Source organism: Oreochromis niloticus, linkage group LG4 (assembly GCF_001858045.2).
Source record: "Oreochromis niloticus isolate F11D_XX linkage group LG4, O_niloticus_UMD_NMBU, whole genome shotgun sequence".
NCBI classification, from domain to species: Eukaryota; Metazoa; Chordata; class Actinopteri; order Cichliformes; family Cichlidae; genus Oreochromis; species Oreochromis niloticus.
In genome coordinates this window covers 10,631,766-10,643,546 of record NC_031969.2, presented here as the reverse complement: position 1 = coordinate 10,643,546, position 11,781 = coordinate 10,631,766, and the positions used below count along the sequence as shown (strand labels likewise).

General features: G+C 40.4%; 1 protein-coding gene and 1 long non-coding RNA gene across 5 annotated transcripts; one reads left to right on the top strand and one right to left on the bottom strand.

Annotated features, from left to right (window-relative positions):
* Positions 1-342: 342 nt before the first annotated feature.
* On the bottom strand, positions 343-2,064 carry LOC109194558 (myosin-16-like). Of its 4 annotated transcripts, XR_003219911.1 has the most exons (5): positions 1,638-2,064; positions 1,351-1,532; positions 1,154-1,217; positions 858-956; positions 343-578 (listed from the first exon to the last, which is right to left on the bottom strand). XR_003219911.1 is itself a non-coding variant. In XM_025906800.1 (4 exons), exons 1-4 carry the CDS (start codon positions 1,680-1,682, stop codon positions 562-564), a joined length of 225 nt encoding a protein of 74 aa, XP_025762585.1. In that variant the 5' UTR covers positions 1,683-2,064; the 3' UTR covers positions 343-561. The 4 variants fall into 4 exon arrangements, 2 of the variants coding, with proteins under 2 accessions (XP_025762585.1, XP_025762584.1); XR_003219910.1 differs by lacking the exon at positions 1,351-1,532 and having other exon boundaries at positions 343-575; XM_025906800.1 differs by lacking the exon at positions 1,351-1,532.
* Positions 2,065-7,986: 5,922 nt separating this feature from the next.
* LOC112846765 (uncharacterized) lies at positions 7,987-9,313 on the top strand. The gene is made up of 3 exons (XR_003219912.1): positions 7,987-8,361; positions 8,702-8,785; positions 8,992-9,313. It is a non-coding gene; the product is annotated as an uncharacterized LOC112846765 (long non-coding RNA).
* The last annotated feature ends 2,468 nt before the right edge of the window (positions 9,314-11,781 follow it).

Sequence of the window (11,781 nt, the reverse complement as noted above, 5' to 3'; positions counted from 1 at the left end):
TGAGCTTTCACCTTCCCGCTCTAATGTCTGGCCCTCCTCCGCCTCATCCCCTGACAGCAATAAGTCTGACTCCCCTTCTACAGCTCTGACTAAAATCTTTTGTTCCTCACTCAGTCCTCTGCCTTCTGAAGCACGGACATATTGCAATGGGAATTAGTAAGTCCTGCTGTCCACTGTTCAATTAAACTTTATTTATATAGAGCCAAATCACAGCAACAGGTGCCTGAACTTGCTTTATATTGTAAGGTAAAGACCCTACAATAACACAGAGAAAACAGTGAAAGAACGCTACAAAGAACACCGATTAAAAGCTTTGTTTTGAAAGCGTTATAATTTCTGTATATTTCTGAAACTGATGTTGGGAATCACATATAGAAGAAACAGATTTTTAGCAATAGAAACATATTTGCAAACACTGTATCACTTAACTTCCCTTGCTGCTGTAAAATATGGAAGCTGCAATGCCCGTCATTTTGAAACCTCCACAAATGTGGCATCAATAGGAAGCCCAGGATCTCCTCTTGACAGTACAGCAGGAATTAATGATGATTGATGTAGAAGTCAGAGACTCATGTCTACTACAGAGGACAAGAATGAATTGCTGGATCTTAGGCTTATAGGATTAATAATCTCCTAAGAGTGGAACTGCATATATCCACACAAACGAAGCCTTTGCTTTTAAAACCGCTACAAGTGTTTTCGTTATTAAAATGTTGAATTTTAAATTGTTATTTATTCATTTTCTTGCATATTAGCATGCAGCATGTGACAATATTAAAACATGTTTTTTTTCCCAGTCTATCGTTTCACATTTTCAGTCATTTTAATTCCATCCACTGCAGATTTATCTACTTTACCTATGAGCTCTGGCTTCGTTCCAGAGAGGAGCTGGTAGAATATGTGAGATCCTCTCTCGGCAGCCTGCTGGGAAATCAGTCTTGATTTTTCGAGCAGATCTAGCACCAAGACAAACGCAATTCATAAGGGCCCATTTATCCAAATTATTTTCATTTCTCACTTGATGTTTTGTCACGGCGTGACATCTTCATGTCACGGACGACGGCACATAAAAAGCAAGGCGTGTTATTTTTAACAAGGCCCCCTGACACTGACAAGCCTGATCAGAAGTAATGCAAGAGTAACATCCACTCACAGGTCTCAATGTCAGCGCCAGCCGGCTTAGCTGTCGGGCCAAAGGGGATGCGGATAAACTTTTCCTGGAAGGAAAACAGACAAACATATTCATACAGTTTTTGTATTTCATTTCATGCGAGACATTAATTGTTTATCTGTTTATTTAAAATCTGATCCCTGCAAAGTGCAAGGAGTTGTTGTTCCTGATGGCTTTACCAAATGCCTCCAACACTGAGTTGGCCTGTATGATCTGGTCCTCCACTGAGCCCTGGAAGCAGCTACATTCAACTGCCCATTATTTGAGCCTTGGATTCTGAGGCTTTGCTCCCAGAGGCTCCAACATTGGCAAAGTACTGGATAACCTTAGTGTTTTCAGTCTTGCCTGCACCAATTCTCCACTGATAGGAAAGGACCAGAGGTCAAAAGAACGGTGTGATTACACGGTGTACATGATTTTGCAGGGAACTCAAACTCGAAAACAGGAAGACACGTGTTATCCTTACGTGATCAGCGTAGACTGGTGCTCGCGCTCTGCGACGACAGGACATGAAAGGGGGCAGACAAACAGAGTGAGTGTGAGAGAGGAGAGTAATTGCTGCTGATTTCCCTCTGAGCAAATCAGACGACTGGCGATGTTCTCCGTCAGCACTGTGAACAACACAGACAGCTGTCGGCTCTCCCCCGATGCCGCATAATGGCCGCAAAACCTTTTTCTACTCCCCGAACGAATCATCACATGGCACACTGTTTACACACCTCCAGCAACTACCGTCTTAAAACATACAACTGTCTAACAACAGGCCACTTGCACGCTTCTGCTCTTTGCCGACTTTGCCTCCCTCTCACCCACCCCTCACTGGCGTATGGCTGATTAAAATGTCCTCTTTCCCTCGCTTGCCCCTGCATCTTTCTCCCAATTACTGAACTAGATTTTTCACAGCAGCCACTTTTTCCAAATAGCAGATAAACTCAGGTGTTACTAATTAAGGCTCTGAAACTAAAGAAAGCAAAACGTTCATTAATGTGATTGGTAACATCCGTCTTTAATGGGTGAGCCACTTATATGGATTGACTGTCACACAGAAGAGGCCTGTGTAGGTCTAGAAGTGGGTTTAAAGGTTTAGTCAATGCTCAGTCAGTGATGTTAAAACATGATTTACATGAACTTTGTGGCATCTTTACACATTGATGCTATTTCCTGTACTGTGTTAAAAAATAAATCTTACATTTTTAGTGTAATTTAACCTCCTGTATGTAAAACCTCATGTATCATATCTGATACATGAGGTTTTTGCATACTTTCGATTCTTTTAAATCATCAATGTATCATCATAATTGCACAATTTATTTTTTTAAGCAGTAAATTGCAAATGAAATGCCAGATGTAGCAAATATGACACAGATTAAGACCTCTCTGCATTGAATCATACCTGTTATTAATCTCTGTCTCTCTTCCACAGCATGTCTTTTATCCTGTTTTCCTTCTCTCACCCCAACCGGTCGCGGCAGATGGCCCCGCCCCTCCCTGAGCCTGGTTCTGCCGGAGGTTTCTTCCTGTTAAAAGGAAGTTTTTCCTTCCCACTGTCGCCAAAGTGCTTGCTCATAGGGGGTCATATGATTGTTGGGTTTTCAGGGTCTACCTTACAATATAAAGCGCCTTGAGGCAACTGTTGTTGTGATTTGGCCCTATATAAATAAAATTGAACTGAATTGAATTGAATAAACATGAAATTAATGTATACTGATACTTGCGAGGCAGATGCAGATGGGCATCAGCTAGTTTAAGGGGGAAAAGAAGTTGTCACGTCTTACAATTTTTGGCATTCTTAAATTAAATCCTAATTATTCTTATTAGTAGTAGGAGGATTTTATAGTTCACAAATAATACATCACAAACAATCGTGTTTACTAATCGGTTATTATTTGGTTGTAATCATCAAACAACTATTATAACAAATATCAAATGGATATGGATTTTTAAATCATACATGAATATTATTTGAGTCTTTTTTAATGAAGTTACATCTGAAGTTGAGCTTATTAAGGACTTTGTAAAGCATAAATATGCCTTTTGGCCCTCATCCTCAAATCCACACAGACTTATGGAGCACTGCACCACAAATAAACAGGACGGGCTAACGATTGATCAGAATTGTAATAACAATAATATAATAACTAACATAAGGTAAAAATTGTTTTTTATTTTCATCACAAGCTTGGTTTCATTTTTACTAAAGATAAATAAAGAGTATAAGATATAATTCCATTGTTTGTTAATGAAGTTTAATTAATTACAAGGTTACAATTTATTAACATGAGAATTACATGGTGTTACCCCTTTTAGGCATTCTGGAAATTTTCAGACTTTTACTAATTGAAGAAGCAGTAGAAAGCTACACGTGTAGATTTAATGCTAAATGTGATAAATTACAGTTTGTCATCAAAGAAATCATCCGTTGTATGAATAATCTCAAGTGACTTTAAGCTTTCATAACCCTTATGGCAAAAGAAAGGGGGGGGGATGCATCAACTACATAGCTAAACATAATCTTTATGATTGATGAGGAAAACCAAAAGTAATAAATAATGGTGCTGTGGATTACTCAGTGCTGTGAACCTGGCTTATGTAGATCCTTGTGCTGTGGAGGTTTTCCGAGACGCTGGCTTCGTTGAGGAACGTGTGATCAGCCGTGTCACTGGCTTGGTAGAACTTAGGCGGGTTCATCTGCTGGACATCATCTTTCCTCACTTTCACCATCTGGTTAGAGAAGATGATAACAATAAGAATGCCGTCCGTCATCTTTGAGCAGGGGCGCTTGATATGGTTTATTCATGGCATCCAGCCCTCCAAGGAACGGCATGGGGTCCACATCATCCCCACACTCGCTTTTATACACACCAGGCATGCTTGCTGCCGCCAACACACTCAACCTAGTGACTGATCACTAGCCCAGCCCACTCACCCACTGGCCTCAGCAGAGACAGACTGGGCAGTTTAAAGAAAGCAGAAGCAGAGTTGTTAATTGGAGTGAGAGAAAGGACAGTAGATGTTGATCCAACAAGAGCTAGTGTTTGACTCAGGTACTCACCAGTGCAGGAGGTAAGCTCAGGAGCACTATAGGTGTGTGCAACTGGGCTGCATGGTTATATATCAGGCTGCCTCCTTCCTGATATGGTCACAACTCAAAAACCAGCAGTAACCTCAAGGTCTCATCCCAAGATTTGTCTGTGAATGTGGGATTTGGAAATTCTTCAGTCTGCCTTGGTTTCCCAGGGTTTCCCTGGAAAGCCATCGAAACCATCTCCTTTTCTCAGCCCATTATTTTATTTATCTTCCCCGATCCCTCTTGAATTCCACCCCTCCAATTTCATTCCACCATGTGTCTGCTATTAAGCAGCTATTACTTTATCTCTGTGTGTGCCCTGTGTGAATTAGGATGAGCAAGGTATCTTAAACTGAAACCACTGATGTGCCATTGGGCTATTTTTGTCTATCAAATTCAAATAGATTTTTGTCCATCTTGATTATTTTGAAATACCTGCAGCCAGATTAAATCCTTTATATTAAAACAATGATTTCCTCAGTGTATTTTGGTGTGTAAGTAATTACATTTTGATTTTTTTCAACTAGGAACAGCTCAGGGTCAAGTATAAAAGAGCTGATGTTTTTTTTCCCAGGATGTGTAAATTCCAGGATGTGAAGAAATATTCCAGAGTATACCAAAAGTTGCCGCACTGCTTTCCCATGAAGCTGAAATTTTCTGACATCACTGCTTTGTTCTCAGCGTGTAGCCTCACTCCCAACTTCCTCTGAGCTGAAGTAGCCGTTGCTCCGGTTTCCCAAAGGGGGCACTCACACAGCGAACTGACACAAAGACACAGAGAATGAGCCTCAGGGCCATAATGCTTTGACTGTGTTCCACATTCTTCATCATTTGCTTCACAGCATTTCAATCATATTATTTTTTCCAGCTTTCTAAATTGTGTTTTTGTTATTGTTTTAAATGACTTAACAGATTCTGAGGAGCCTCTCTTTTACCTCTTGGTATAATTTCATCTTCTCCCCTGTCTTCTCATGTCTCAGCCTCTGATTTTTATCTCATGTTTTGGCCACCCAGTACTATTCACTGCTCAGTTAAACAGAATGACTTCATCTTTGTTAAATGTGTGTCTGCTTGTCCCTGCGGTTTTATTCTGTCTCCATGATAGGAGTGATTTTGTTGTGAGCACACTCAGCTGGTCTCAGGGCTCCACAGCCCCTGAGACCAGCTGAGTAAAAGATACACCCACATAATCACATAATCATACTAACAGCTGTACACGATGGCTGGATGGATAGACTGATTTGTGTGTGTGTGTGTGTCCCCAGCGTGACTACAGCCACCTGTGGAGTGTTGACATAGTTAAACAGACAAATACAAACATCATCTGGGAATTAGACAGATTAAAGGTGGAGGAAAAAATGGGGAAATACATTAAAGACATAAAGAGGGGTGCTCATATAAAGAGGAAGGTGGAAAGGTGTATAAATTATTGGTTCCACCTGTATCTCTCTCTGTTTAAGGGTTTGTGGCCAATGGGCAGAATATGAAAGAGTTGAAACTGCAATGTGTGTTTGTGTGTCTGGGCCCTGGGACGTGTGCGAGTCATGCTGCTCTTGCTGCTTATATGGATTTACTGTGGTGTGTAAACAGGACGGTGAGAGGTACCATTGTTCCCACTGCTAATACTGCAGCCATGCAGTTAACTGTGCCGCCGCTAAAGAGCCAAATCCCAGCAGCTATAATCTCAGATCACCCAGCTTTCCTTCAGTCTTTTAGTGTTTTAGCTGCCTGCACGCTTCATGTTCCTGCTAAACATTTCCTAAAGCCCGTCATGCTGCTATGATGCAAATGGTGCATCCACTTGAACTTATTTTTATGTCACGTCTGCCATGCCTTTATTGTCTCATTCCTATTCTCACCAAAGTTATAATTCTGTTATAACATTTGTGGGTCTGAGTGAAATATCTTAGGAACTAAGGATTATAATGAAATTTAAATATTGCTGGGGTGAACAGCATTCAAGACCTAAGTTTAGAGGAGGATCATCATCCATTCCTATCAGCATATATTATCATATATTACCTATTTTTCCACAGCATTTGTCTGAGTTTTAATTAAAATGGGAGCTCTGTCAAACATCTGCAAAGCTGTTACAAACGTTTTTTGTTTGCTTTTTTTATTAGTGATATTCATTGATTTTTGAATAAGAAATGTAAAGCAGAGTTGTCGAAGGGTTAATTTAGTTACTACGTTTTTTAAAAAGTTATTTTTAAAGTGAGCAATTATTGACAAAAACCTAATCAACTAGGTTTGGGTTGATGAGGTTAGCGATAAAAGTGAGTGATTCTATGTAGGGATATTGTTAAAGAAGAAATTAGGTAAAAGAGCGCTATATTAAAAAATAACTGCTACGACATTCCATAAACATATTTTAATGTATGTCTATGTCTATCTATTTATTATCATATTTGATTCATTTTTCATTAAGTAAATATAAAAAAGAAAGAAAGAAGCAGAATTAAAGCTGCAAGCAGCAATGAGAGGGCCCTCGCACCCAAGCGCGTCAAGCCAAGCCCAACACCTACGCCCAGCAGGTGGCGATGGAGATTACCGTCCAATCTGATGTCCCACTGATGCATATCATGAGTAGAACCACCAGTTAAATATTCATCTCGTTCAATTATGCTTATAACCCACTTTGCATTTCCTCTTCCCACTAGACACTGCTCTAACCATTGATGACAAATGGCACATTAATCGGTTCGGGGCTGGACTCTCCTACTGCCTGTCAAGTTCGAGAAAGATTGCCTAATGTATCTTTTAGTTACAGTTAAATGCTTCTTCTGATCGAAGGTCGACGTGTTGCCATGACCACCTGGTTTCACGAAACGTGAAAAGCCTTGCAATTTAGCATCACCAAGGTCTTTAGATTCCACTCTTCGAAGACCATGTCAATGTGATGAAATCCCTAGGAGGAGTTCGTTAAAGTATGAGGCCTGAAAACATCTCTCAATTTCAGACACGTAGATGAAACATAGGGCAGGGCTGGTCTTCTGAAATTTTGTAGGGGGTGCTGTGGAGCTATTTTGCAATATTCCATGAAAACAACCATATAACAAGAAAGCCTTCCTCACGTTGGAGGTGTGTTTCAAAATTCAAGAGTTTTCGAGCTTTCCAAGCCCCTCAAAAGCTACTTTCTGTTTCATGGCGAATCGCCTTGCCACCAGGGTGCGCCAGTCAATAAACTCACAATTTTAACACTGAAGCACGATGAGGGACAGATGTTAATCCAACTCCAGATGCTTTTCTTTCCAAGTTCCACCAATGTCCACTGCTTTCACGGTGGATGGGCTCAACCTTTGAGGAGCAGTGCACCAAAGTATAAGACATGACATTTCCTGTTCCCAATAGGTGGCGCTCTGACTATTCCTGACAATGGGCATAGCAATCTGTTCTGGGTGGGAGTGTTATCATGCCTGTGAACTTTGTTAGCGATCGGACTGAATTTCTTTTAGTTATAGCAATTTTGTTCTTCATGGCGAAACATCGAATTTCGCTAATCCGCCGGGGTTTGACGAAAACTCACAGTTTTCAGTGTAACCCAAGACCAACTCCTTAAGGCTTTTACTGGACAATTGTGAGGTTGCTGGGGCCACCCACCTCTATACTGTACCCCAAAGTGTAAAACATGACATTTCCCATTCCCACTAGGTGGCGCTGTTGCTGATGTCAAATATAGCACATCTTCAGGGGCGGAGCCTTATTATATGTGAGATGTCTGGAGGAGATCGCAAAAAGTATGTGGAAATCAGACGCTTGCTGAAAACATCTCAAAACAAGTGGAGCACTGTGAGTATGACGGTTAAACTTCTCACGTCAATAAGCCCGGGCTAAACTAGGCTAACTTTGTTATAGGTAGTTTAGTGCTCTTCATTATGGGGCGACGTTTGTAAACTGAATCATGCTGAAATTAATGGCAACATTTTTCCACATTTAGCTCAAAACCTTACAAAAACATGTTTTTTCGAGTCATTTTTTACAGAGTGCCTTATCTGAGACTTTAACATGCTTATGGCGGAGTGTAACAACTCTGGAAGAGCAGTGCACGGTCTGGACAGAGGGACCTTCCTAAGCATGCTGCACAGGATCTTTGGGCTGACTGATGACAGGATCACGGGTAGAGGTATTCAGTTTACAGTTATTTATATTTATTTATTTATTTACAACCCAAGTTCCAAAAAAGGTGTGACGTTGTGTGAAATGTAAATAAAGGCAGCATGCAATGATCATTTTGAATTTGCATAAACTGTAGATGCAATTTTTTTTTGTAGATTGGCAAACCTCGACCCATCTTTACTTCTGAGGAACTCCGTTTCTCAACGATGCTGTTTTGGTTTTTTTTCAATATATATCCAGTCATGTATCCAGTCATCCTCTGTTGGTAAAACCCTATGTTGACTTTTGTTAGTGACCTACTGCCAATTAACCTAAAGTTGCAAAATGTTTCTCTGTTTCTTTTTTAGTACCACTTACTTTTGCACCCTACTGTTGCCTTCTCAGCTGTCTTGAGATATGTTGGTGCCATCAAATTCAAACTATTAGGAGACGTGAGTCGTCGACCCAGAGTTTTGAGTTTTGTATTGTACTTTGAGTTCTGCCTTCTAGTTTCTGATCTGTGTTCCTTAGTTGCTTTTTCTCCCCTGTCTGCTGTATCCCCTCGTCAAGTCCGCGTTTCTGTGTTATGTTTCCTGTTTTAGTTTGAAGGTAAAGTTGCATTTCAGTTCACCTTTTTACTCCGTGTGTCTGCACACAGCCTCCACATGACAGAAGATCGCATCCAGAACATGGACCTAGCAGACCGTGAGCTGTATGAGCGTCGGGAGGCAGCCTTTGGCCAGCTGGAGGAGCTCCGCTGGAAGCCCTGGCGTGCTCCTGACTATGATCGTATCGTCTATGGTACTCGTGTACTTAAGCCCTGTGTTTTTCTTTGGTCTTTGGTCCTCCACATGACACAAACAGAGCTAATATTGTTTTTGAAATAGTAAAATGTCAATAAAATGGTGGCAAGTAAACTAAATCTCCAAATTATCAACAACAATTCAACAATTTCTTCAGTACGAACAATTAAAATCTAAAATTAAATCCAAGACATGTTGTGAGTGTAACTGTCTGTCATTCAGTCTTCACTACATAAGACAAAGACGGCGTTGTCGGCATGGAAGAGTGGATTGAGGGACTGTCTGTTTTTCTTCAAGGGACCTTGGATGAAAAAATTAAATGTAACTCCTCAATCATACTTTTTTTACTTAAGCTCACTCTCACACCTTCACATATGTAACTTATCTGCCTAAAAAAAAATTCCTGTGTTTGGCTGACATGGTAGTTTTTTCTGTCCTCTTTCTGTTCCTTTTCTCTCACTTTGCAATAATAAAATGAGACACAAAAAAGTCTTAACAGATGAAAAAAAATACAGCTGAAAATAAGTATTCTTCAGAACTCGAGTGCAAAAATCCACATCATTTAAAAATGATTGTGAAAATGTACAAAGAAACAATGAAAAGATGTAAAGTGACTAGTTGTGTGTGTGTGATTATCTTAACTTGGGTTTGCTTGGACTAAGGTGGAACTAAGTTGTTGTTCATTGGAGTGGTGGATTTTGAGAGACAAAATCTAACCTATAGATATAAAATTATACGGACTTAGCACACATGCAGCACACCACCATAGAAACTTTTCTCATCCATGTGTTGCTTTGCTGAGCCGAAACAAAACCAAATTATTCCGAAGGTTCTTCAGACTTTGCCAGTTAGGCATAATGAACGGAAGGAACTTTACAAAGTAGACCTCTGTGAACTCTTCGGCAGGATACTCGTCCAGGGGCCGGTACTCCTCTACAGCTCCATAGAGGGCACACAGCTGAATCAACTAAGTTATAACCCCAATTGCTGGGACCCCTTGGACCATCACGTAACGACTCTCTAAATTTATGGTGTAAACCTGCAAATAATGCAACACTTGACTGTGGTACAATGGTGCGAAAATGTTTGTGTGAAAACTGCAAATAGTGGCTATATTTATCGCCCATATCATACATTTTACAGTGGTGGCACATTTCTGTGGAGGCATTTTGGACTGTTTAACCCTTCTGAAACTTTTGAATGTTTTCCCAAAGTTTTGGGGATCATCAAGATGTGCTGTGGCGGATGTGAGACAAGGCTTTTTGTTCTTTGTGGTCAGCAGTGGTTTTCTCATTGGAACACTTCCATGGATGCCATTTATGCCCAGTCTCTTTCTTATTGTTTAATCATGAACTCTGACTGAGGCGAGTGAGGCCTGCAGTTCGTTAATGTTGTTCTGGGTTCAGTTGTGACCTCCTGGATGAGTCGTCGATGCACTGAATGTTGGTAGGCCAGCCACTCCTGGTAAGGTTCACCACTGTTACAAGTTCTTTTCCAATTCTGGTTAATGGCTCTCACTGTGGTTCACTGGAGTCCATAAAATCCAGAAGGGAGCAAATGCTTTTTAACAACAATGTAAGTGACGTTCCCCTGTAGCAGGGGGTGTCTCACACCTTAAGATACCCTCTTTTGGTCATATATTTCTAAACAGAAGCATCTTCTTACCTTAACTGCTTTGGCTGCTGGCCTGGCACACACAGACCATATCGATCGACTATGAGTTTGTTTGCTAACACACTTGGTGTTAGCTTGCTTGACGTGTTGAACACGAAAAAGAAAACTATGTGAAAATTGTGTTTAGTAATCCTGTTTAATCCATAGCTGTCACTTTTAAAAAAGCAAAAAAAATGCTTTTTACACCACCCCTTGAAGCTAATATCCCTGAACAAGGTGAGACAGCTTAGCTAACAAACCACCTAGCAGTATCGTTTCAGCAAAATTATTGAGTTTTGTTGAACTCAATAATTGTTGTTAAACGATTTTTAGCTAAATGTTGGCCCGTTCTGTGTGTTGTTCTATTTTTGTATTTTTTTAACAAAATGAATGCTGCTGTAAATTAAATGGCCCAGGTGTGTAGTTGACACTGACCAAATATGAAGCTGATCTGATCAAATCCCTAGGCGTTCGCAAAAGTATAACGCCTGGAAATGGCAAAATCGGCGCCAAAATCTCACATTCAATTCAAAATGGTGGACCTCCTGTTGGGTTTGCGTTGATGGGCCCAATTATTTTTTTCTTCGTCTTGGCATGTTACACGTGTGAGCCAAATTTCATTCATGTAGCTCAAACTATATGGTCATAGCACTTTATTTAACAACGCATAGGTGGCGCTCTAGAGCCATTTTGCACCGCCCATATGCGAAACTATTAAAATACCAAAAAATTTTTTTACCAGACCTGAAACGTGTGCAATATTTCTTTATTTTTTCTCTATTTTTTTGAATATGTTAAAGCCCTCAAAAAGCCACTTGTTTTGTCTGAATAATAATAAACGGAGCAATTCCAATAGGGTCTTCGTACTTTTAGTGCCCGGGCCCTAATTACTGAAGTAAAAACCAAAACAGAATGTCTAAAGACTTGAAAGAATCTGATCACCACGGGCACGCCCACGCTTCCCGGAGCGAGCACGTACTGTACAGACACTG